Source organism: Herpailurus yagouaroundi, unplaced genomic scaffold (genome assembly GCF_014898765.1).
Source record: "Herpailurus yagouaroundi ecotype Mexico unplaced genomic scaffold, PumYag 248, whole genome shotgun sequence".
NCBI lineage: Eukaryota > Metazoa > Chordata > Mammalia > Carnivora > Felidae > Herpailurus > Herpailurus yagouaroundi.
In genome coordinates, this window is record NW_024412465.1 from 925264 (window position 1) to 952804 (window position 27541).

A 27541-nucleotide genomic window follows, 5' to 3' on the forward strand; every position below is an offset into this window, starting at 1 on the left:
AATTCCAATAAGGTTGTTAACACAATTTTTCCCCAGTAAGATCCCCATTCTACATTTGACGAGATCGGGTAACTGGGGAAAGCTGTGTTGCCGTCTTGTAAATGGTCAGGCATCCTTTGGACGAGTCCTGGAGGAAATCTTCAACCGTTGAGCGCAATTGTAATACTCCCATCATTTTGTGATGCGACTTCACTGAAACCATATTAGAGGTGATTACGAAATCTGCACAAACACTTTAGGTCTGTGAGAGTGCAAGAACCACACAATCTAGAATGTTCCTCCCAGGGAGATCTATAGCTATGGAGCATATTTGCAAAAGCAGGAAATAAAATGTTTTAACACTGCCATGTTTCAAAAAATGGTACGTTTTCATTTAATAAAAGCCCATTTATTCCCGCTGTGCTCCAGAACTGAAACTGTACCAGTTGTAACTCCTCGAGTGGTTTAAAATTGCTTTGAGAAAGAATTATTGCTTCTAAAATAATAGTCTGTGCAAAGGGTAAGTAATTTCTAGTGTATTTGAGTTGAGTAGAGGGCCAGCCTTGATCACTTAAGTCTGGGTCAAGGGAAAGGCGAAGGGGGAAGGGATTTTTTCCATCTACAATAAACACATCTGAAAATAAAAGGCAAATTAAATACAGAAAGAAAAAAAAACTTGATAAAATGGGTTTCATTTAGCTTATGCTTTCTGCCTGCTATTCATTGGCCTTAATCCTGATTTTCGTGGAGAAGCCAAAATTCTTGTCATTCTCTTCTTTATGGTTCTGTTTAAATACAAAATTAGTCTGTGGTTTGCCAGAATGGATTGGCTGTTAACTAAGTTAATTTCCTTTTAACTCATGTATTTTCCAATAACTTAATCTCAGCCCCTCAGAGTGATGATTTGTACAGAAAGTTCTGAGTTGTTGCTACGTTGGTAGATTGCTGTTAGCCCGTACGTCCCCCAGAAGAAATGCATGATTATAAAATAGAGAAAATCAGTAATTTTTGCTGGCAACAGAAAGCCCAAAAGAGAGGTTGGGATAATTTCTGTATTCACTTATTTAAATCCTCTCCCACCTTTCCCCCGGTACTTAAGAAGGAAAATCGGCTTTGACGTTAAAAATGAAGATGACAAATAATTCGGTATCCTAATGCATAATGTCTCTTTCTGGGTTTTGTCTCCTGATTTGGAAACTAGGAATGGTAATGCTTCCACGTGGCGACTTACCTTCCTCGGTCACTGCTAGGATGAAGCGCCTTTCTTTCGCCCCGCTGCCACATCCTAGGGTGTACCAGAATTTTTGTGTCCTGTTGCATTGGAACAAACCACGGGAAGCACGGAGCATAGGAACAGAGGGTGCCATTGCGCCTGAGAGCTTTGAGCGCAAGTGGCTTACTTGGGAGGCCGTCCAGGGAACAAGGGGGATGGGAGGTGAGGCAGGGAGGAAGAGAAGGAAGAGGGTAAGAGGCCGGTTCCCATACTGGTTGTCACTGTGGGCGACCGAACTCCTTGCTGTGGGGACTCAGTCCTCAGATGCACGCTATTCCGCGGGGACATCCGTCCACACACGGGCAGAGCTCTGGCCGCTGGCGGGGCCAGCTGAGGAGCTGGGTTCCCAAGTTAGCCATGCGTCCTGAAGCCGTGAGGTGCAGGGACTGACACTGGGATGCGGGGGTCTGCAGGGCTCGGGCTCCACGGCCACGGGATTCCTGCTACAGCAGATCACGGACATGTTCTGCTGTGGTTCAAAATAAATACATTCACAGTTTCACAAAAGGAATGCCCGCCTTCCTAAAGATCCCCGGTCCCCTTCCTGTGTCAGACGGCGGCAATAACCCAAGAAAGGCGTGCCTTTCTGGCCTCTCCCCTGATGGCACCCTCTCCCAGCGTCTGGCAGGCTCCACGGTGTGTCCGTACCAGAGCCACTCAGGTCCAACCCTCAGAGGCCCCAGACGTGGCAGTGAGCCATCGGGAGGGACAGCTGTAGCTACAGAAAACCTACTTTTTGGGTTCCATGCCATACTTGCTCGTCTTTTTCAGCAAATTGGTGTTTAACCTTCGTTTGACCGTGTGGATACTTACTGAAGGGACACAAAATGCATGTGTGTTGCATGCCCCATATTGGAAATGTATATTGGTGAGTCCTACTACCTGGGCCAAATGTTTGCTGAATTTGGGAAGTAATGTCCCTGCCCATCCAGATGACTTCTGTGTGTCAACGTACGTAGCAAGAGAAAGAAGGAAGTCTTCAAGTTTTGTAGGTTGTACAGAGCAAAATCCGAATTTTGGGTTTTTGGTGGTGTTTTGGTTTTTTGTTTTTTGGGTTTTTTTGCATGTTGCCAAAAGCAGGCAAACATTTGGATGTTTAAGACTGGTCAGTATCAGTTGACCATTGTGAAACAGCAAACGTTAAAGGGACGTAGAGGGAACACTAAAAATCCACCTTCTGTTGCTAAGCTAATATGTCATTTTCTAGTTATATTCATGTCCCTCCAAATTCGAGGCTTTTCCTACACGTTTCTTGTCTGTTTTCCCGTGAGCCCAGGATACGTTAAAAAGGAAAGGACGAAGACAGTGTTGTTTTCAGAGCACACAAGTCTCAACGCTGGATGTTATTCTGTGCATACATTATGGAGTGTTAGTAAAATGAGAACAGACATCACTGACACTAGTCAAGTCCCCCCCTGCTCCTCGGGACCTGTGACTTTTTATGCTGTCCCACAGCTGATCTGTGTGTGCCATTTCCACTGGGCAAGACTCCACGTTACGTGTGTCCTAGAACTATTTACTACTTAGGGTATCTTCTGCAGCTTTCTAAAGACTTACGAGTTGTGTGTCTAGATACTGCATGGTGATTCCTTCCTTCCTTCCTTCCTTCCTTCCTTCCTTCCTTCCTTCCTTCCTCCTTCCTTCCTTCCTTCCTTCCTTCCTTCCTTCTTTTTTTTTTTATTAAAAAAATTTTTTTTTCAACGTTTTTATTTATTTTTGGACAGAGAGAGACAGAGCATGACCGGGGGAGGGGCAGAGAGAGAGAGAGGGAGACACAGAATCGGAAACAGGCTCCAGGCTCTGAGCCATCAGCCCAGAGCCCGACGCGGGGCTCGAACTCATGGACCGCGAGATCGTGACCTGGCTGAAGTCGGACGCTTAACCGACTGCGCCACCCAGGCGCCACCAGTCTTTTGAAAAGACTCTCACTCAGGGGTTGGCCATCTATGGCCTGGGGTCCAAATTTGGCTCGCTGCTCTCTTTTACAGATAAAGTTTTATTGGTACACAGCTCATGTGTTGACGTATTTTCCATGTCTGCTTTTGAGCTATCGCAGCAGAGTGAGATAGTCACCACAGAGACTGTCTGGTGTGCAGATCCTGAAGTGTTTACTCTCTGCCCCTTCCCTGAGGACATTTGTCGGGCCCTGCACTAGGCTATTAGCACAGACACCTTCCCCGTGAAAGGGCTTTCCAAGTTTTGTGTCCAGGGACACTGGCCCATAGTTGTGGTGAGGACATATAATACATGTAGGGATGTGGCATGTGTGGGTGTGTTTTTAGAGCCTCACCTTCCTCTTCCCTCGTTTTCATTCTCACTCCCCACTCCCCTGCCACCATTACCTGAATGACCTTGGACAAGTCACTTCATCTCTCTAACCCTAAGGCCTTTACCGTTCTTTTATAAATTTTTTTTTTCAACGTTTATTTATTTTTTTTGGGACAGAGAGAGACAGAGCATGAACGGGGGAGGGGCAGAGAGAGAGGGAGACACAGAATCGGAAACAGGCTCCAGGCTCCGAGCCATCAGCCCAGAGCCTGACGCGGGGCTCGAACTCACGGACCGCGAGATCGTGACCTGGCTGAAGCCGGACGCTTAACCGACTGCGCCACCCAGGCGCCCCTACTGTTCTTTTAAAAAGCACCAACAAATAAGCTGTACAGTACCTTAGGGCTTTATTATAATAGATTGTGTGTGTATTTCTTTTTCACATGCAAACTTCCAAGCAGACATTTCTAAATTCTAATGCAATTAAGACATCGGGCAAATGGAAAGAAGAGATGTTGTGTAATGCAGCAAAGGGAATATATTTTCCTTCGTAATGAAGGGAAGCATGTCACAAGGCAGGGGATGGCTTGGATATGGGAATTTTAGGACTGCGAGTAAAATCCTTCAGATTAGACAGATAGGACAGGCTGCGTCTCCACTGACATCTACAGCGAACGAATGGCCACGTGAGTATCTGGCTTACAGAGGAGAATCAGGGCAATAACCAGATGCTCTCTCCAATTCCTGTTGGCTTCGTAATCGGACAGTGACTATTTTGGGGGTGTCTCATCTTGGTAATGGAAGTATACCGTCTTGATATTGTGAGTTGTCAGAAAGGGCTTTACTTTTAAGGTAAGATAAAGCACATATTACCAATTCAAATATTTGAAAGCATTATTTCTGCATAGGTGGTTCTCATGAGTTATGTTGCATGTTTCATAACGTTTTGTAAACGGGAGAGTATTTTTCTGGATTATTATGATCACATCCAAGGTGCGGGGCAGTTTTCTAGGGAACTAAGTAATTATGTACCGAATGGAGCATATTAAGACAACACAATACCTAATACTAGCAGACCTTGTTAAACTTGAATTTCTCTATTAGGAGAGGAGATGAGTTTGAGCTCTTCCTATGAACCTACAATAACTGGAGAATTCACCTGTTTTCAGCATAGAGACATTCAGGTACATCCCTGAGAACATGTACACCTGTGATTATCCTTATGCATTAAAAATTTTTTTCTTGCCTTAAAGAGATGATTAGCTTGCAAACTAGGTTCCCTCGCAGAGAAGTCAGTAGGTCCTTTTCCTAGGATACAGGTCGAATCCTACAGGAAGAGGGATTGCTTCCGGTCTCTTGTTTCAAGCCAGAGACAGCCCCTCGGTTCACTTAACTGTCTTGTTAGGACTCACCTGTTCCAACTGACAGGGTTTAAAATGGAAACAGAAATACCGCCCTCACAAATCAAAGTCATTCGTCTATTCATCCAGCAACTGTTTGCTGAGAGCCTGATGTGTGCCAGGCACTGGCCTCCATGCTGGGAAGACAAACAGATAAAACGGATCTGTGAACAAAACAGATAAAAAACCAAATCTTCCCCTCATACAGCTTTCATTCTTGTGAGTGGAGGCGGACAGGACATAAAGGATGTTGTAAGTCAGTTGGTACTAAGGGCTGTGCAGAATAAGGGACGCCTGGCTGTATATTGAGGAAGGGCTCCAGGGAGGCAGCCGCAACGTGAGGGAGCATTGAGAGGAGGCCTTGGCAGTGATGGGGGAAGGAGGGCGTTGGCGTGGTGTGAGTGCTGGTTGTGGTGCAGATACTGTGCATATATTTTGAAGTCCGTGCTAACAGAGTTTGCTGAGGGGATACGAGAGCCCCAGAAGTGTCTGACTTCTAGGTTTTCAGTCTGGTTAAGTGGAAGGAGGAGTTTCTGTTTATTGAAGGGTTGGCTCCTGTGGCGTGGGGACAGTTATGACGTGAGTGCTGGACACATTAGTTCTGAGTTGGCTCTGGCACCTCCAAAGGCAGCTGACTTGAAGACCACCAAATATTTGACTCTGAGTTTGGGACAAAGTCTGTGTGGAAGACATACATTTGAGAGTCAGCAGCACACAGACTTTGGGTAAAGCCGTGACTGGACGAGATCCCTAGAAAGTGCGAGTACATGAGAGAGAAGAGGTCCCTGAGTTCGGGGGCCGGATGCCGTCTTGTTGAGTCACGGCAGCATGGGCATGAAGTTGGGGGGGGGGGGGGGGATCAGGCAGAGAAGAGAATCCGGGTCCCGCAGGACCGAGGGGAAATTCAGCAGAGCCGTGTCAGGTAGAGAAAGTGCCTGTAACACCGGGCAGTGCTTGGTGGTGTCATAGCCACATCGATGACCCAGGTTCGGTTCCTGGGGCTCTGCTCAGCCAGCACAGCAAGGAGTCCAGGGCTTCCCACGCCCAGGGTAACTGTGACCAGTGTGTTCCAGCTTACATTGAGCTGAGTCATGTTCACACCTCTTGGCTTGTCGCAGGCAGGTGCGATGCTTTCCAAGATCCAGCTTGCGGGTAGGTCATCAGACTTTCATGTGTGTTTTACACAGAGAAAGATCTTTTACATAAAACATAAATACGTGTTTATGTAAACGTATAAACTATCCATAGAGGTGCCCCACTTGGACTCACCGAATCAGCGTATCCCAGTGTATGTCTTGGGCACTCCCAGAAGGTTCCTAAAGTTGACAATATTAGAACCACCTCATCAACACTGTCACGTAACATGCTTTGGATTCACTTTGCCTGAAAAACAACAATGAAATATTCTCATCTTTTTATCTATCTATCTATCTATCTATCTATCATCTATCTATCTATCACCGCAGAAGAGAGAGAATGAGAGACAGAACCCTAAGCAGGCTCTACACTCAGTGTGGAGCCTGACGAGGGACTCAATCCCATGACCCTGGGGTCATGACTTGAGCCAAAATCATGAGTTGGTCTCTCAACCAAGTGAGCCACCCAGGCTCTCCTGTTCTCATTTTAAAAAATTAAGCAATCTGTGGCACCTGGGTGGTTCAGCCAGTTAAGTGTCCGACTTTGGCTCAGTTCATGATCTCAAGGTCTGTGAGTTTGAGCCCCGCATTGGGCTCTATGCTGACAGCTCAGAGCCTGGAGCCTGCTTTGGATTCATTATCTCTCTCTCTCTCTCTCTCTCTCTCTCTCTCTCTCTGCCCCACTCCCATGTGCACTCTGTCTCTCTCTCTCAAAAATAAATAAACATAAAAAATTTTTAAAAATTAAGCAATCAACCAAACTTCCAGGCCTTATATACCTCTAGAAAAGCAACAGACTTAAAAAAAAATAATCCACGTTTCCATCGTTCCAAAACCACGAACAATCTTGACAGTAAAAACATGGCTAAATCCCCTCAGTCATCTTCATTTATATCAAGTTAGGTGTAACTTCTTGGCACTTGTGATGCACATGGCATTACCCTTCCAATTATTGACAGCATTTTTCTGGGAAAGCATCTTCAAACAAATCCATCTGTAAATCATTTGTGGTGAGTGGCATCTACACTTGTTCAGTTTGTGGCGGAGAATGAAGGAAAGGCCATCTAGCTTTGTGTGTAGGTGCTTATCTTTGTATATGTATTGAAAGTGGAGGTCTGTAGAGTAACCTCATCTGTCTTGTGAGAGGCGAAGAAGCTTTTGCTTTATGCGACAAGCCAGAAATGGCGAAATTACAGAAACGGTTGTCATCCATATGTCATCCAATTTGTAGTGTAGATTAAGAAAAAAAAATGCTTTTGGGTCGCCTGGGTGGCTCAGTCAGTTAAGTCTTTTGATTCTTGATGTGGGCTCAGGTCTTGATCTCACAGTTGGTGAGATCAAGCTTTGCATCGGCTTCTGTGTTGACAATTCAGAGCCTGCTTGGGATTCTCTCTCTCTCCTTGCCCCTCCCCTGCTCTCTCTCTCTCTCTCCCTCCCTCTCTCTCTGCCTCTGTTTCTCTCTCTCTCAAAATAAATAAATATTTTTTTAAAAAAGACAAAAATTGCTTTACTTTTGCTGACATCCCTTTGTTGCTCTTGTTTGAAGTGAGGATCAAAAGTTGCAGAACCACTGGGATGAAAACAGTTAGTCATACGAGCCGCATTTCTCTCTTTCTCTTTCCAGAGTTTTCCAAGGCAGTTCTGCGTTGCGGACCTACTTAATGTCAACCCACCTAAATCGAATTTTGCCATGTTTTATAAACATTTATCAATTTCAAACACCGTGAAGATGAAGCTGGGTTATAGTGATACGTAAATGCCTCCAAGGAGCCTTCTAGATTACAAATATGGCCCGTGCAGTGCTCATGCGTTGACCATGTAGTCATTAGACCTACAAGGACATGGGTTTCATTGTCACCTGGGTGCTCAAGTCCTATGGTTTGTCTTTCTCCCGGATTTCAGATCCCTCTGCACCCCCAGCGCCTGCCAATCTCCGGCTTGCCAACTCCACCGTAAACAGCGACGGCACCGTGACCGTGGCCATCGTCTGGGATCTCCCTGAGGAACCAGACATCCCCGTGCATCACTACAAGGTATTTTGGAGCTGGACAGTCAGCACCAAGTCACTTGTCCCAACAAAAAAGAAGCGGAGAAAGACTACGGATGGGGTAAGTGGGAACAGGAAGAAGAGTGTTGTCTTGCAAGTTGTACTGGAGGTCAAGGCAGCTGACCAGAAAGGTGGCCTCTGCTGAGCTGAGAGAAGGAATGGGTGAAGGAAAGGTTCCCATCCCTCTCGTTTGGGCCGAGCAAGTTCGGGGAATGGAGCGCTGTGCCAGATGCTTTTGCCTTTGACATTTTAGGTACAAAACAGCTGCATTTAGTCCGTTGACTGACTCACATCCAAACAGCAGGCCAAACTCCTGAAAGAGAAGGAACAAAAATCATTTTTGTCTTAACTGTCCCATCATAGAAAATGATATAATTCAAAATGTCTTTTACATTTAGATCTTTTTCTTTGGGTGTGCTTGAGATCCTTGTAAATCAAAGAGCAAATGTTCCTGGCTTTTCTGTTGCAAGGTATTTCCATCTGTAACCTAATCAGTGGAACAGTAAACAGCTTAGAAAATGCATGTTTGACAATATATTTCTCTCATTGATTAAAAGAACTCGGAGTGGTTTATTTTCCAGATGGAAAGAAAGAAAATCTTCACTGAACCATGTTCTGAAATGAGATTCTATGATAGTGAACATTTTGCATTGTATGAAATTCTTAGTGCATAAAAAGGAGTTACCCGGTTTCCTTTTGGTACACATTCCTTTGTTGTTACCAAACTTACATAAACAACTTCCTCCTAATTTGTAAAGTTGAATTCCATAAAAAAAAAAAACAAATGTTTGAAAATGTTTTAAACAAGGATAGCAGGACTTTTTTTTTTTTTGCGGTGAAGATTCCAATTTCTGTGCCATTTAGAATTCTAAAACACGTCTCCAAAACTCCGTATCCTTGATATTTAGCTGTGATGCCTAGTTTGTTTTTATTTTTAAGAAACTTCCTGACTGTTCCATCTTTTATCTTGAAGGACTTCACAGCAGGCGATCATTGGCAATGCATGATTATCTCATAGGGAGATCTGAAGGGATCGTAGGGGTCGGAAGCAGAATATGATGTGTGAAGCGCGTATGGTACCCATACACACACAAACACACCCACCATCAGTCACCCAACAGCATCACGGGTTACCAGGAAACGTTGCAATTTACTTCCATTCTTTATCAATTAAATAAGTAAAACATGAACTGCAAATTTAATTGAAGGTGTTAATGGACCAGAGTGGCCAAAATGGTAGGTCACTGTCTTACGGGTGACTTCTGTTTTTGAATCCACTGCGGGCAAGCTGTAGGTCATGCGGATCACTGAATTCTCCGTGTTAAATCTGACCAACTGACATTAAGATTAGAAACTGGGAAAATGCGTAAGAATGTGAGAGAGTACGAAATTTTCTTCTTGGGAATCAGTAGGTTCCCATTTCCTAAGATACCATTCTAATATCCTTGGTAAATAAGGAGAGAAGGGGTTTTCAAAGGGGATGCTTTTTCAAAAGTCAATTTTCTTTTACCTGAGAGATAATAGTTTAGGGAGAAGGCTAGGCAATCTGACAGGAAACCGTGACTAGGAGAAATTGAGAATCGGTAGTTTAGGCAGACGCGCTAAAGGTTGAGAGAGGTAGAACGTCCACCACGAGGCCCTGGGAGGGTTTTTCTCTAACGGTACCAGGTAGCGGGCCGCAGAGCACAGTCCCAACCTCGCCGGGAGAAGCAGCCACAGTCTGGAGTCTGACGCTCAGTCTTCCCATTCTGGAAGTGCAGCCCCATCAGCATTGCAGAGCCAAGCTGATGAGGATGGCCGAGTTCTGATAATTCATCCCTCAAAAGCCCGAACCATACAGCGATGCCATGTATAATTTACGGCGGGGATCACGCTCACAGTTCTGGAGAAGCATGTTCTCTTGCTGAAAAGAGATCTCACAAGACCCAAAATGAAGACCGGAATGCCAATAGGTGATTGTGGAATTTACACAAGGGTCTTGTGTCTGTGATTCCGTCTTTGGTGATCTCAGACGATGCCCTTCGTGCAGCAGGCACACTGCACACATAACACTGGAATCGTCCGCACTGGAAAGTGCGTGCCACCAGTGGCCTGCGGTTGGGTGTTACATTACTGATGCACGCTGTCCGACTTTCATAACTGGTAATACCACCACTTGGACCACTTGTAGGCAAGTCTTGCAGCCAAGGAGCTCTTTCACGTCAACACATGCATAATAGTTTGACAGACGTCTTGAATTCTAAGACAGTAACCTTATTTTTCTTCACCGTGAGTTCTTGCAAGGGACTTTGGTATCCTACTTTTCCTGTAACCCTAGGAAGAGCAGCAGACTCAGACTTATTGAAGCTGTCTGTGCTCCTGTCTTGGAGCCACCATCCCACAGCTGGTTTGCTCCGACGTCACTGGATCTCCCAGCCTTTAGTAGAATTACTCTCTGGCCTCCAGCCATCAGGCAAATAAACAGGTTTTTGACTTGCTTCATTTAAGGCTGTGCATCACACACAGAAGCTCTGATGAGTGGTTGACATTAACGATGACAATGACTAAAAAAATCTTAAAGCATTTTCTCGGGATGATTTTTACTACCACTTTTGATTGAAATTTACTCATGGAAGATTTAGAATAAATATCAAAGAAATACAGTTAAGGACAGTTCATAATTTTTCCAGGTATCTGCTAACACTTGCCTCCATCAGTTTATGGCAAACATGTCTCTTTTCTCCATGAGGTGGTGTCTAGAATAGTCAAGAGCAGAATTATTCATTTTTTTTTCAAACTTTTTAAAGTTTATTTATTTTGAGAGAGAGACAGTGAGCAGGGGAGGGACAGAGAGACAGAATCCCAAGCAGGCTCCGTGGTGTCGGCACAGAGCCTGATTGGGTCTCGATCCCACAGGTGGGAAGCTATGACCTGAGCGGACATCCAGAGTCTGATGCTCAACCGACTGAGCCACCCGGGGAATCCTAGAATTATTCACTTCTATACTCATGAAAGAGGATCCAGTAATTGGATAAGGAACACAATTCCCAAATAATATGTTTGGGCGTTCTACTTATATTGATAGTAAAACTGGATTTTTTAAGGGCACATGTACGGCAGGGGCTGACGAGATGCTTCCTGAGGACCGTCTGGCTCTGTGAGGAAGAGGAGTGGCAGAGGCAGAGCGGTTTGTAACGGGCTTGGCGAATCTTCTCTCTTCCTGCAGTCCCAGAATTCGGTGATCCTGGACAGACTGCAGCCAGACAGTGGCTACACCGTGGAGCTGCAGGCCATCGCGTACTGGGGGCAGACGCGCCTGAAAGGAGCGAAGGCGTCCCTGCACTTCACGCCCGCACGCTCTGCCAGCCACAGTAAGTGTCCTATCCTGTCCCTGAACTTCACGCCCGCACTCCCCACCGGCCACAGTAAGTGCCCTCTCCTTGTGGAGGCGTGCCTGTCTGGCCTCGCCGTGCGCCTCTCCCCTGATGGCACCCTCTCCCAGCGTCTGGCAGGCTCCACGGTGCGTCCGTACCAGAGCCACTCATGTCCAACCCTCAGAGGCCCCAGATGTGGCAGTGAGCCATCGGGAGGGACAGCTGTAGCTACAGAAAACCTACTTTTTGGGTTCCACGCCATACTTGCTTATCTTTTTCTGCAAATTGGTGTTTAACCTTTGCTTGATCATATTGATCCTTATTGAAGGGGCAAAAAATGGGTCAATCGCACACTCTGTATGGGAAATGTATATTGTTGAGTCCTGCTACCTGGGCCAAACGTTTGCTGAATTTGGGAAGTAGCGTCCCTGCCCATCGAGATGACTTCTGTGTGTCAACACGGGTAGCGAGAGAAAGAAGGAAGTCTTCAAGTTTTGTAGGTCGTACAGAGCAAAATCCAAATTTGGGTTTTGTTTGTTTGCGTGTTGCCAAAAGTAGGCAAACATTTGTGTGTTTGAGATTGGTCATTGAGCCATGTTTCAGTTTTACCTTTGACTTTAATTTGTATCTTTTGAATATGCAATATTTTGGTGTCATAGTGGAGATTTAGCAAGAAAACTTATGTCTCCTAAACCTGGGGATGGGTGACATACCTGTGGTAACAGGTATTCCACAGTGGTCACATTGCTTCTTGAAAGGCTACTTAATATTCCATTGAGTAAATTTTTCCCATATTGGTTTTTCTTGCTTCCAGTTTTTCTAAACTACTATGTTTGCCACAAACTGAGCAAAACAAGAGGAGAGTCTTACATGGCAGTCATATCTGAGCCAGAAAATAAGTTCCTTTCTTGTTTTTGGCTTTGTTCACGAGACGGGGCTAGTTAGAACTGCTCAGGAGAAGCGCGTGGCAAGGTTTCTGGGAATGGGAGAGATTAAAGGACCATGTGATACTGATTCCCTAGGAGTAGAGCCCCATGGTATCTGCCTTTCATCATGGGCCTGCTGCAGAAGGGTAGAAAGTGCTAGAAGCCTGTCTGAATATAGGAAAGGCAAGCCACGCTCTGCAGAGTTAGATGCAGTCATTACTTATAATTATTTTCTACCACCTGGGAAAAATAGGATCGGAATGAGCAGGTCTGTTTGAAATGATGCTTTCAAAAAAGTTCTAGAAACAGCTTCCTAGCTCCATGAGAAACCATCTCTTTGGAAACTAAGTGTCTTTGAAACAGTCTACTATTTTTAAGCATCTCTCTGAATATAATACAACTTTTACCTAAAATTCCTCTTGGAAACTTTTCTATAGGTGTAGTAACTTCATGGATTTTTTTAATCCTGTCATTCATCCACTCCTCAACCTGAAACGTATGGCCACAAAACATGACATTACTGTCCCTAATGATGGAGGTAATTGCTATATTATACTGTATTGTACTATAAACATAGGTCCAGTATATAGAATATATACTTATAGACCAAATATACACAATATAGTACATATGTACCATGTATTTGTTTATGTGTGCATGTCCGTGCACACAGACACACATGGATACAGGCACACATAAACATACACATGCATGTACTATTCATGCACGTAGACATACGCACACATACACATTATTGCAGCACTAGATGCGTTTTGAGCTCTGCCCAACATTGAGTTTGGAAGATAAACATGTACACGTGATGGCACAGACATCAGTCCACTGCACACGTAGTCATAATGGACACGGGAGAAGCTGAAGTTTCGGTGGGGAATGAGATCCCTCAAGAGTCACGAGTGCCCCGTGGGCCCACAAGGCATGGGCATCCGCCCACACACGGGTGGGTGTGCGTGCGCATGCGCAGAGATTGGAAAGTGTGCTGTGTGTGCAGAGAACTCGGTGTTGGGGAGAAGGAAGGAGGGGGGGGGAGGTAGCGCTGTCCCTGGGAGAGCTCAGTGAGTGTGTGGACTCAGCGACCATCTTTGTGCTTCTGATGCCCTCTCCCTGTGTCTGGCTGCCAGCTCAGCACCTGTACGGGGGTGGCTAGCAGGTGCTCAGACAGCACACCTGCTCCTCTCCCGGGATCTCCCATGGCAGACGGCTCCCCCCTTCACCCATCTGTTCATGCCAGAGATTGAGAGGCCAGTCTTCATGTTTCTCTTTTCTTTCTCTCCAGAAATGCAGTACTGCAGAAAGTCCTTTTTGTCTCTAGTGTCAAATGCTCTTGGGATCTATCAAGTTCTTTGCCATGTTTGGGCCATTCCCATCGCTTTCTTACAATTAAACAAGTCTCCTAATTAGTATCTGTCTTCACTCTTTCTTAACTATCCATTCTGTAGATGGCAGCACACATGTGCTTTAGACAATAGCTGCTGAGTAACATACTTCTCCTTCTTCTGAATTCCACCCTCAAGAGTGTCCCCTAGTCATCTTCTCCCAAAGTTCATCCTTCACTCCTGTCCCCTTCTTCATCCCCAGCCTCCTTCTCAGACCTGAGTCCTGTAGACTTCTGCTTCACCAAAGACCTTTTGCTTCTATTGGTGGGAGGGATTTCATGTCGTGTAAACTACGTTTGCCTTTATGTGTCCTGGTTTTTCTGGTAAACAACATTCCTTCCCCATTAGAAGCTGGTGTGGGATTGCAGACTCGCATAATTTGTGTTTCTTCCCACAACCAAGAACAAGGAGTGAAGAATCCGACCTCAGCTTGCTATCGTGGGGGTACACGGAGTGCCTCGGCAAGTCCCCGTGGACACAGAGCTCTGATTGGGCTCTGGATCCCCACAGCACATCTAGGGCTTTCTCACTCTTCCTGGGACATCGCCACACAAGCCCATTGGCTCGCTGAGATCCTCTTTAACTAGTTTCTTCTCCCACCCTCTCACGGGGGATTGTAAACCTCTCTTTGTCTCGTATCTTAAGCCATAATGCGTAATATAGTGCACATTCCTTCCTTTCAGAATGGCACACAGTTCCCCATACATATGAACACATCATGTTTATCTTCCCCTGTCCTCTGTAATATGAGGTGGAAACATCCTTCCTTTTGCATATGGCAGACCCCACCATGTGGGGTTGAGACCCACCCCTTCCCAACTTGGAGAAGAACATCCACCAACCCAAAAATCTCATCTAGATCATGGAACATGAGTTATCTGTCCATTGTGCTCTGCACCTATATGTGTGGTGCGTTAAGTACGGCTCCATAAATATCTGTGAAACACAATCAGTAATCCCTATCTTATCTACAATGTCAGTCAACTTTCCATCAGACAGGTTTATTGTGAATGTTAATGGCACTTTTTAAAAATTTTTTAAGTTTTTTTTTTTTTTTAATTTTTTTTCAACGTTTATTTATTTTTGGGACAGAGAGAGACAGAGCATGAACGGGGGAGGGGCAGAGAGAGAGGGGGAGACACAGAATCGGAAACAGGCTCCAGGCTCTGAGCCATCAGGCCAGAGCCCGACGCGGGGCTCGAACTCGCGGACCGCGAGATCGTGACCTGGCTGAAGTCGGACGCTTAACCGACTGCGCCACCCAGGCGCCCCAAGTTTTTTTTTTTTTTTGAGAGAGCATGTGCACAAGCCGGGAAGGGGCAGAGAGAGGGAGAAAGAGGGAGAGAATCCCAAGCAGGCTCCACGCTGTCAGCACAGAGCCTGATGAGGGGCTTGATCTCATGAACCATGATGAGATCATGACCTGGACTGAAATCAACAGTCCGATGCTTAACCAATCGAGCCACCCAGGTGCCCCACTAATGTCACTTTCTAATCATCTTTAAAATTAGATAATGTTTTAACTGATCAATAAAGAGATACAAGAGTTAACCTATCAAAGGCCATTTTATTCTAAGGATTAACTTACTCACGTGGATTCAGAAAGGTGATAAAGGAAAAGTAAATGAGAGAATAGTTCAGAGTACCTGTCATAGCACATATTGTTTTGTCTCAGGCTATCCCTTGGAAGAGATGGGCTTTACCAAGGATTATGCAGGATATAGCTGAATATTTGTCAGGATTTCATACACTGATGGTGATATATAATCTCATAAATGCTAGTACATGACTTTTACAAGAACACCGTATATTTCATCACAGACCAATGAGAAGTAAAGAATAATTACAACTTTATAGAATAAGCAAGGGAAATTATATTTTATAGGAAAGAGAGTAGTAAATGCCAGCATGTAAATTACTTTTTGAATTATATTTTCCAGGTCTGCAGGCTGCTAGGTGCTTTAATGACAAAAAGTTCTACGCCAACAAAGGCTGAATGTTCCTGCCATTTTGTAAAAGGGCCCCTTGAAGGAAGAAAAATGTAACAGCGTCTTGAAAGGAAATGTTGCTTGCTCTTTTGGAGGCTAGAAGAATCTTTCCAGGGTTGACAGATTACTGATGTTTTAGAGTTGCCTCATGCTGCTGGGGTATTCTTGCAGCTCTTCAAATTAAAAATGGAGCAGAGAGAAAATATCCTGGAGCTCCTGGTCTGTGAAATTAATCAGAATTGTGACATTTGAAAAAACAGCCTGGTCATTCACTTCTCTTAACTTTGGGACTATTAAATAAGAGCATAAATCAGACCTCGTATCTTTTTACAGTATGCAGGAATGATTTTATTCCATTCTTATTTAGTAGTGTAAGTGCAGGACGCCCCTTTCGAGTCAGGTCCAGGCTCCTAGGACTGACGCACATGCCTATCTGTCCATTACATGTGGCCTCAGCAGCACTACATGGTGATGCATTTCTCTACTTGAAACATTTCAAGGGACCAATGGCAGTTCAAGAGACCAATGCCAGTTCACTCTTGAGATACAGAAAACTATGTCCTTACATATACGTAATGAGAAATAAACGTTTGCATAGGATATAATAAGAATGCAGGAAGATAGAATTCACATAGAGATTAAACATAGTGTCTAAACCTCTATTTTGGTGGTCCTTGGCAAGTTCTCAAAGTCACTCCCTAATAGTACAGGGATTAGAAACCTACGTGGCTTGCGAAAATCTTCAATCCTTAGTTAGCTAGTCAACAGATACATTGCGTGTGGGCAGCAGGATTCTTCACCTCCATGGTGACCAGGAACGGAATGAGTTTTGGCCAAGAGCCCTGTGTGTTCTCTGTCCTGGCTCAGTCTTCTCTGGGCTCCGAGCTCTCTGTGCTGCTGGGCACACTGGCTCTCTCTGGAGGATGACACAGGGCCTCTCAAAGTGGCCTGTGATACTGTGATTTAAAATAAGAAACATGTATTCAGTCTTCGACCCCATTCCTGGCACTGGAACTCCATAAACATGCACAAGGACAGGGTTCGGAGAACTTCTGGGTTGGTGAACATGTGGCAGTGTGGGCACAGTGGCACCCCTGGGGAGGGCACGGAGGCTGTGTGCCCCTTCTCACATAGCTGGCCCTGTGTAGCTCTTCCCCTGGCTGCTCTTGAGTTAGGGCCTTTATAATAAACAGATAGGTACTCTAGTGAGTAAAATGTTTCTGAGTTCTGTGAGCCACTCTAGAAAATTAGTTGAATCCAAGTTGGGGACCTATAGCGGATAGTCAGAGTGTCACAGGTGCCAACCAGGACATGTGAGTGGTGTCTGCAGTGGGGGCCATCTCGTAGGATGGAGCCCTTACCCTGGGGGATCCAAGGCTATCTGCAGGTGGATGGTGTTGGAGGGGAACCCCCCCCCCAAATGGATGGTGTCCCCGGGGGGGATCTAAGGCCATCTGCAGGTGGATGGTGTCAGAGGGGGATCCGAGGCCATCTGCAGGTGGATGGCATCAGAATTAGCCGAATGGTAGGACCCCCACCTGGTGTCTGAGGACTGCTGGTGACGTGATGAAACCCCCGACACACACATTGGCTTTGGGTGCAGAAGCCTGAAACCTAATGTTTCTCAGGGATCCATTTATTTGAACTATTTAAGATAAGACACTCTAAGTTAGAACCTGAGTGATGCACCCATTTCCTTTGAATCCTGGAGCAGAGGATGTAGTGGGCACACTGGTGACAGTGGGCATGGTAGTATAAGTGGGCACCACAGTGACAGTGGGCACAGCGGTGTCAGAGAGAACGGAGGTATCGGGGCACGGCAGCGTGAGCAGCAGTGGACGGTCCATGTGGTTGTTCTGCATCGGGGTGCTGGGGTCCTCAGTTTTCCTCTACTTGCCTCACCCAGGTCAGGAGTGTCCTCCCTGCCCCTGCTTTGTTCCCTCTTGCTCCTGTCTTCCCAAGCACGTGGACCTCACAGCCATGTCAGAGTCGGTTCCATAACATGCTTCTTAGCGGGATGTAATCAGTGCAGCACAATCCGTTCTCTCCCAAGGGGCTGCTTGGAATTGAGAAAGCAGAGAAGTCTTGCGGGATTTCTCACCCTGCTTCTAAAATTAGGGAGTGGGTAAGAGAGATGTGAGGCCAGGGGAAAGTTCTCATATCCTTATTATTATTTTTAGTGTTTATTTTTGAGAGAGAAAGAGACAGAGTGGGAGCGGGGCGAGGGGCAGAGAGAGACACAGAATCTGAAGCAGGCTCCAGCCTCCCAGCTGTCAGCACAGAGCCCGACGCGGAGCCTGAACTCACGGACTGTGAGATCATGACCCGAGACGAGATCGGACACTTAACCAACTGAGCCACTCAGGCACCTGTCCTTGTTATTAAATAATGTATATTCTCACCTTGTTCTCTAAAAGGAGGTGGCACTTAGTGGTGGACACACGATGGCCCTGGGATTATAGCTCAGTTTCACTACTGCTTGAATTGCACGAAACTGGACGTTATTCTTCGTATTTTTGATTCCTCCATCTTTTGTCTGTAATATGTGTAATGTGTGCAACTGCTAATGCCAGTTGCTCAGGTATCTGCAAACGATGTCCCGCAGGCTATCTGCAGCCCACTGCCTGTTTTTGTAAATAAAATTTTATTGGCCCATGGCCACACTCATTTGTTTACAGATAGTCTATGGCTGCTTTTGTGCTATGAGAGCGAGCAGTCGGGAGAGACCGTGTGGCCCACGAAGCTGAAAGTATTTACAGTCCAGCCCTCTACTGATAGCTTATTGACCCTGTTCTATTTCATAGGATGGCTGTATGGATACAAATAAAATTGTGGCAAAGCTCACTGAGCACACCAAAGACCACCAGGAATATACCTGGAGAAAAAGCGAGGTTGATTGCCCTTTACACAGCAAAGCACGTGTACCCTGGAGAAAAAGCATGTTTGAATCCCGTGGCAAAGGATTACTGTGCCAAAATAAGTAAAACATTCTGCAAGACCCAGACAAGTGAATGCTTGGTAACAGCTCTAGAGCCATGAACTCAGATTTCATTTCATCCAGTACATACTTACTAGGCAACTACTACATGTGTGTCCCTGAGCCAGGCAGTGGAAATCCAAGCGAGGTTAGAGGAAGGTTCTGCTGCTACTTCAGTTCAAGATCAGCTGGAGGGACAAATTAAAGGGGAGGACAAGTTACTTAAAGCTGGGAAAGTATAGGTGCACTGAGGAAGGTTTGTTTCTGTACATCTTGGGAAATCATCCCTTAGAAGAGCATAGGGTGAGTTCTGAAGGACAGAGCGTCACGCCAGGCACGGACAAGGAGCGCCAGTGCCTTCTGAGCTAATGGAGTCTTGAACGTAGTTACGAAGGAACCCAGCAGATTTTAGGAATTAAGAAAAGCACAAATGGGAAAGATGCAGCTAACCTAAAACCACAAAATAAAAAGAACAGTAAAACTAGAGTCAGATTGTGGCACAAAACAGCGATGTGATAAGAAATAGCCTAGCTCAGAGTGTTGGAAATCAAAGTTTGAATTACCTCATGCAGAGAAAGTTTTCCCGGTGGAAGAAAGGAAGGGAAGGGAGAAAGGGAAGGGAAGGAAGGAAAGGAGGGAGGCAAGGAAGGAGGAAAAAAGAACGCTTAAATTCTATTCCCCCCATCTAACGTATCACTGCATTGCATTGCATTTGCTGACTCGATATTTCCCGTACAAAGTTGATTGAATAAGGTTTCCATTTAGGGCCTCGCCCCAGGTGTTGGATAGATGATGCTGGTACTTCTGTGAAAAGCTATCTGTATTGTTTCCATGATACATGGTATTTCAATGTCATTTTACTTTGTTTATAACTACAAAAAAAAAAAAAATCTATAACGAGAAATGCTGTCTATACCTCTTTGCACCAGAGCGCCTTTCTCGCCGGGGTGAACGTATACCGATCACCGATTACGTTTAACAAGGGAATCACAGTGTTGTACTTTTTTCAGAAGAGCAAGTTGGGAAACCCAGGAAGAGTGTGGTGCACATACAGCCATCTTTCCAAAGACGACGGCCTGCTCGCCTCCTGGAAATCGGAGCTCCCTTCTATCAAGACAACCAGCTGCAGGTGAAGGTCTACTGGAAAAAGACTGAAGGTGCGTCAACGCTCTTTGATGATTTGTTATTTGCATTAAGTAGCCCAGTGATCTCAGGGTGCTGGTGAGAAAGTCAAGTCGAGACACGGTGTTGATTTTAAGGAACACGGGAGCTGAACAAAACACTTTAGTCCTTTTTTTTTTTTTTTTTTTTTTTTTTTTAATGCCTTGCTGTTGTGAAGTCTGGATGGGCAGCCCCGTCTTTGCCGGGAATCTGTATCACATTTGGAAATCAGTATCAGTCAGCCGCTTGGACGTTAACATTTCAGGGACGTTAGCCCGTCTTCACTGTGTTCTCAGAAGGCCGATCTTGTCTCCAAAATACTCATTATTTTGAGCTGTAAATTTTTGTTGTAAATGAGCTTTTTGTTTAAAAAAAAAAAAGGCAACCCAAATAATTGGATTTGGAGATGGAAATGGAGAAAAAAAGTCACTTATCTCAGTAGTGTTTCATAGGAACAGCATCTAGGTGGATGTCCTTTCGGAAGTTATCTGTGTTTCTGTTCTTCCCTCATTTGTTTTATGTGTATGTCCCCCCCATATATACTATTTATATGTAAAACACACATTTTCGTATAACATATGAGCATTCTACCTTGTCGCGCATTTCCGGTGACATTTTTGAATCGCTACTGTGTACAGACACGCCACACTATCCCAATGCTCCACTAAAACAAACCAGTCAGGTGCCTTCAGAAGTTCCATGCTACGATTCATTCTTCAGTAAAGATCTGCCCTCAGAATACATTCTCTTCGTTCTGAGTATTTGCTGGAGTGGCTGTCTTTGGGATAAATTCATCTTGTTTTCTTTATTCGTAGCATGTTTATCTTGTGTTATTGACATGGTCCTTTTGGATCTCCTGGTGCACTTTTATCCTCTCTGATGCGTTTTGAAAACATACAAAAAATAGATTGTTTCAAGAGCTCAGTTTTTACAATTCTTCCATATCTTCTGGAAGGGCAGTGTTGCTCTGGTATTCACTCATGTGCCATACAGCAGACTGGTGTCGGAGTTCTTCTTGTTCCAGCGGTTTCTTCACAACTGTTGACATCTGGGGCACCTGGGGGTCTCAGTCGGTTAAGCGTCCAACTTTGGCTCAGGTCATGATCTCATGGTTCATGGGTTCGAGCACCGTGTAAGGCTCGCTGCTGTCAGTGCAGAGCCTGCTTTGGATCCTCTGTCCCCCTTGATCTCTGTCCCTCCTCTGCTTGCCCGCTCTCTTAAAACTAAATGACACATTAAAAAAAAAAAAATGACTGTTTCCCCAAAGCTCTGGGCTGCTACCTTGGCCCTAAATCAAATATTATGGGAAAGTTAATTTCTTTAACTTTCTGTAGAGGCATTTGGCATATTTTTCCAACTTTCTGGTATTACCACATTGTCTTAACTACTGTAGGTTTATACATATTTTTAATAATAGCCTTTCAGTTTTTTTTTTTACTTTTTTTCAAATTGTCTTGATTATTCTTTGCCCTTTGTATTCTTGTATAAAAATTTGCACTAGTTTCTTGATTTCCACAAAAATCTTCTGAGATCTTTACTGAAATTACAATCAATCTATATGGTAATGACTGGAGGGGCGCCTGGATGGCTCAGTTGGTTAAGCGTCTGAATTTGGCTCAGGTCATGATCTCATGGTTCGAGCCCTGCGTCAGGCTCTGTGCTGACAGCTCAGAGCCTGGAACCTCTTCGGATTCTGTGTCTCCCTCTGACCCTGCCCTGCTCCTGCTCTGCTCCTGATCATGCTCTGTCTCTCAAAAAGTAATAAATATATGGTAATGACTGGAGAATTCACTCCTTAAAAATCTGCACACTTGACATATCACTTTATTTATTCAGGTTTTAAAATTTCCTCTCAACAGTAATTTGTAATATATAATGTGGAAGCTGTAAAACTTTTTAATATGATTATTCTGAGGTGTTTGTTTATTTGGATCCTATGATATATACATGCATACATTTCCCTCCATTTTATTCTCTCACTTTTGCTGCCATATATAAAAATGCATCTTCCAAGGCAGCTGGGTGGCTCAGTCAGTTAAGTGTCAGACTCTTGGTTTCGGTTCAGGTCATGATGTCATGGTTCGTGAGTTTGAACCCCACGCTGGGCTCTGTGCTGATAGCACGGAGCCTGCTTGAGTTTCTCTCTCTCCCTGTCTCTGACCCTCCCAAGCTTGCACTCTCACTCTCTCAAAATCAATAAACTTAAAAAAATCCATCTTCTATTTATGTCTTGATGGTGAATCCAACTATATTGTTATATTACTTTGCTCATTACAACATTTCCTCTGATGATTCTTTTCCATTCTTCTGTAAAGGCAATCATGTAGCATGTAAATAATGAGAATTTTCTAGTTTGCTTTCCAGACCTTTGACATTTTACTCCTTTCCCTTGCCTTGACGTTCAGTACAGGGTGGAATACAAGTGATCATTGCAGATGTGTATGGTCAATATTCCCATACAATAATGACTGGAACCCACAACGACCAAGGAATCACATCTGTCTTCAAGTGCAGATTAAACTGGAACCACCGTGCAGTAGAGTTACTTTGCTGGCAGATGTAGGTTGATTTCACCAGATCACATGGCCACTTAGGAACTAAGAATAAGTCATGCTCTAACTAGAGTTTTGTCTTCCTCCAGAATGCGCTTTTTCTTAAATTGTATCCATCCCATTTCCCTTTTGATTTTAAATTTGAAAGCCAAATTAACATATAAAACATAGGGGAGCCTCACTGTACCACAACCCTCTGTAGAAGGAGACTGTGGAAAGCTTTGGAGAGTCCAGCCCTCTCCGAAGTGGGAAGCATGTGTGCCGAACTTATTCCACATTTGTTCTCCTTCTAGAAGCCTGTTAGGCACCCTGTGACCTACAGAATCCCAAACCAAAGTTCCCCAGACACTTATGAAGCATGTGTACATTCATAATTATCACAAATGTAGGAAAGGAGACGCCTTTTAAATCAAAACACACTGCTACTATTTTACGAATTCTGTTCAGAATGTGAAAATGAGCTCTCTTTCTGTTATGAAAAGGACACTTTGGCTGGCTTTCTGGACGTCTTCACTCTGTAAAATTATAATTGTGTGCACTGAATACAACTCAATAGACCCATCTCAAATGGTTTGAAAGCCTTAGGCACAAGTACCTGAATATTCTTTAATCGTAACTAATTTCCACCATTGGATACACTGAGTTGAAAACCTAAAAGAAACTAAATGTTGGTGACAAATCAGAGGAGAAGAGAATCTTGTTCACTAATTGAGACAAAATTGTAAGTAGAAATTGGTTTCTAGCTATCTGTTACATTTCCTAAAAGTGAGGGTGGCCAGAACGTTGGTTTTGGACTTGGGAGTTAGGAACTCAGAAGCACAAATCTGTTCACTCACACTGAATATTCTCACAGAGAGAGCTTCAGTGGTTTTGTATTATTTATGATGACACAGCATATCATTTTGTAGGGAAGTGACTCAAACATCAAATATTAGCCCACCTTAGTGCATATGGTAGTTGGCTTATAATAGTGAATGCTCTGGAAGGAAAGAAATATCCTCAACAGTGAATTTCTGGAACAATCATTATTTATAAAAGGAATAGCTGTCCTTTTGTTATTCTACAGACACCAGTTCCGAATAGAATCTACAATTGATTATTTTAGGCTTTTTGGTTTAGACTTAGTGTTTGCACTCCAAAAATATGAAAAATTAGCTCAGAGAGAGAAAACATACTTCTACTTTGAGTAGAAATGCCTTCTGCCTAGGTGTTCAGAATTCTTTTACAGAATTGTACAAAATCAGGAAGTCTGTCTCACCAAAGCATTTTTACAAATATGAAGAGAACGAGGCATTATTTCGTGAAAGGATATCATCCAACTAACATTTATTGAGCATGTGCTACCTACCAGGTGCTATTTCTGGTGTTAGAGATGCTTAGGGAACAAACTCCCATCTAAGAAATGGGCATGTTCTGATGCCTCTCCATGTGTATGTCCCCTGCCATCAGCGTGGAGAGTTCCCCTCACCGCAGCTATTCCACGGTGCTCCGAGATGGTCTCTTTCTCACAGCTCTGAGTTCAGTCAGGCCAGCATTCTTGATCATTAGATGTTTGGAATTTAGTGATTAACATTGAATTAAAAATTGTGCAGCCTTTAATTTTTGCCAGACACTGTTGGATACATTTTACTTTTTATTTCGAGTTAGGTATATTTCAGGAACAAATTAGAGGCATCTACTTTTTTGAAGCATAGTTGAAGCATGCTGAAAATACATTTCAGTATTTAAAAATACTTCTCAAGGACTTTTTAATTCATTTGTGGAAGGAAGAACTTAAGCTCAAGAACCAGAACAGCAAGGCATTTAGGATAGAATTTTCCTATGTATCCCCTTAGGAAACATTTGATTTAATGACACTGTTTTTCATAGTCTAGTTAGACACTTGGTCCTGAAGTCATATCCTAAATACAAGCTTGCAGTATTTTCATACTTGGCAAGATGAAGCTGAAGACAAGACTGACTGTCCATCTGTCTATCTTGTCTAATTTATCTATTTATTTTTGAGAGAGTGCATGTGAGCAAGTGGAGGAGGGACAGAGGAACAGAGAGATAATCTTAAGCAGGTTCCATGCTCATTGCAGAGGCCATATTGGGACTCGATCCCATGACCCTGGGATCATGACCCGAGCCGAAATCAAGAGTCAGATGCTCAACCGAGTGAGCCACCCAGGTGCTCCAATGGTCACTTAAGCTTGAAACCATTCTTTATTCTTCTCCCCTCCCCATGTTAGGTATATGGTGTCATACTTTACGTCCTTTTATTTTGTGAATCCATTCGTAGAAAAACTTACTGCTTGTGTTTACTGCTTTTCTTATTCTTGCTTATGGTCTTTCTTTTCCACTCAAAGTGGCCCCTTTAACATTTCTTGTAAGGCTGGTTTAGTGGTGAAGAATTCCTTTAGCTTTTGTATGTCTGGGAAACTCTTTCTCTCTCCTCTTATTCTGAATGATAACCTGGCTGGATATTCTTGACTGCGAGCCTTTTTTCTTTCAGCAGTTTGAATATATCATGCCACTCCCTTTTGCCCTGCAGAGTTTCTTCTGAAAATCAGTGGATAACCTTAGGGGGTTTCCCTCGTATGCAACTGTTTTCTCTTGCTGCTCGTAAAATTCTCTCTTAATCACTACTTTCTACTATTTTAATTACTACTTATCTTCTGTGGACCTCCTTGGGTTGATATTTTGGGGGCTCTCTGTGTCTCCTGGATCCAGATTTCTGTGTTCTCCCCCAGATTTGGATTTCAGCTATTATTTCCTCATACTCATTTTCTGCCCCTTTTTATCTCTTCTCCTTCTTATATCCCCCTATAACGTGAATGTTATTACGTTTCATGTAGTCACTGAGCTCTCTCAGTGTATTATCATTTGTTGTTATTAATAGTTTTCTCTCTCCTGTTCTGCTTGATTGCTTTCCGTTACCGTGTCCTCCAGTATGCACTGCCTCTCTTCCGCTTCCTCTAGTCTCCTATTTATTCTCTCTTGTTGATTCTTCGTTTCTGGTATTGATGTTTTCATCTCATTGGTTCTTCGTTATGTTTTCTATCTCTCTGTTGATGTTCTCACTGAGATCCTCTAGTCTGTTCTCAAGTCCAGTGAGTATCTTTATGACCATTACTTTAAATTCTCTATCAGGCATTTTGTTTAGCTCTCTTTCTGTGATTTTGTCCTGTTGTTTCATTTGGAACATATTCCTCTGCCTCCTCATTTTGTCTAACTCTCCGTGTGTGTTTCTCTGTGTTAGGGAAGTCAGTGACGTCTCCTGCTCTTGAAAGCAGTGTCCTTATGAAGAAGAATTCTGTAGTGCCCCATATGCAGTGTCCCCTGTTCACCAGAGTCGGCACCTCAGGGGAGTCTGCTCTGTGTGTTGTGTGCACCGCACTCTTGTAGCTGAGTTGCGTTTCCCTTCAGGCCGCTTGTCTTCCATGGCTCTCTCTGCCTGTTGTGGGCAGGGTTTGGTTCCTGTGTTGTTAGGGGCCAGCCTGGGGTCACCTTGGGCTTGCGTAGGGTCAGACCAGGCATTTGCAGGGCATTCTTCCTGTGTTGTCCTCTGAGAAGCTCTTGTTGGTGGGTGGGGCTTGCAGTCAGAACCGAGGTCTGCCTCCAGCCCACTGCTGGGGCTACAGCTGCAGTTGTCCTGGAATGTTGGTTGCCTTCCCCTCGCCCTGGGGCAGGAGTTGCTTTGGGGTGATGTTGGCCCCTGATGGGACTGTTTGCACAGTGCCAGGCTGGGTGCACTGCTTTAGATGGGCTCTGGCCAAAGGTGTATTGGAGGGGGTGGGTCCCGCAGGAGAACACGGGGGCAGGGGTGTGCGGAGTTAGCAAGGTTCGTGAGGGCCACGTGCAGCCCAGATCTGGCTTCAGGGGGCGTGTCTGCAGAGGAACATTGTTAGCAAGCAGGTAGAGAGTATTTGTCCTGCAGCAGGCGTCCCTGTTTCGAGGCAGGGAGGGCAGGGAGAGGAATGGTGCCTGCCACTGTTGTTCCTGGAGAAACTTCCCCAAGATCCCTTCCCTGCAGCACGTATTCTAAGGTTACTAAACAGACCTCCCTCCTGTGAGCCCCAGGTGTTTCTCATCCTGTTGCTTCTGTGCTGTATCTCAGCAGGACTGTTTGTTATGCTGTCTCTTTAAAGGCGGGGACTCTGTCTCCTCACCCTCCAGCTCTCCAGAGTCATCCCTGCTGAGTTTAATGTTTAAGCTCTACTGATGGTAGTAATTCAAGAAATTCTGCCCCTCTAGTTTGCAACGCCAGACGTTATGGGCCTTGTCGTCCGTGTGTGAGTCCCCCTGTGCTTTGGGTCCCTGGTGTGAGGGTCCACGCCCAAGGAGTTTCTCTCCCGGGACAGTCCTGGGGCTCTGGTTAATTGCCAACCAGGTCTCTGCTCTTCCTACCCTCTTCACAGTGCCTCTTCTCTACATGTAGCTGTCATGAGTCTGTTCTGCTAGGCTTCAGGTCATTTTCTGGGTTGTTTACACTGAGGTGGGTGTTCTCTTGCTGTATCTGTGTCATTATGTGAGCTTGGGATCCTCCTCCTGTGCCCTCTTCCCTGGAAGTCCAAGAAAATGATATTGAAAGCCGTGGCCCTGAACAAAATGATTGAGAAAGGGGACCATGAACTCAGGCAAGGCTGAGCTCATCTAGAGCTGACGGAGGGGAGGGGATGGAGTTGAAAGCGGGTGTCCAATGTCATTTGTTTTTTTTATTTTTTGAAAGAGAATGCCTGTGAATGGGGGAAGGGCAGAGAGAGGGTGACAGAGGATCTGAAGTGGGCTCGGAGCTGACAGCACAGAGCCAGACACGGACCTCGAACTCAGAAACCGCAAGTTCAGACCTGAGCCAAAGTTGGATGCCTGACTTACTGAGCCACCCAGGTGCCCCCAATGTGTCATTCTTAGCACCTCCTCTTATGAAAATAGAACCATGTTGTAAACAATGCATACGATTCTTAGAGTCCCGAGAGTGCTCAGCTATCACTGTATGCCATATCACAGTATTAGCACAAACCAGAATCAGTCCCCTCAGCAGGGAGTGTCAGCCCCAGAGCAGACAAGAGTCTCTTCCCATCTCACGACTTTTTTTTTTTTATAAC

The 27541-nt window shown here is 44.7% G+C and overlaps 1 protein-coding gene across 1 annotated transcript in view; it reads left to right on the forward strand.

Moving 5' to 3' along the window:
* The window catches only part of ANOS1 (anosmin 1), a 388737-nt gene that overhangs the window by 348782 nt on the left and 12414 nt on the right, over positions 1-27541 (forward strand). The window contains exons 8-10 of the mRNA XM_040460147.1: positions 7959-8164; positions 11309-11453; positions 19752-19898. Coding sequence (XP_040316081.1) covers positions 7959-8164; positions 11309-11453; positions 19752-19898 — 498 coding nt within the window. The remainder of the gene's footprint in view (positions 1-7958; positions 8165-11308; positions 11454-19751; positions 19899-27541) is intronic.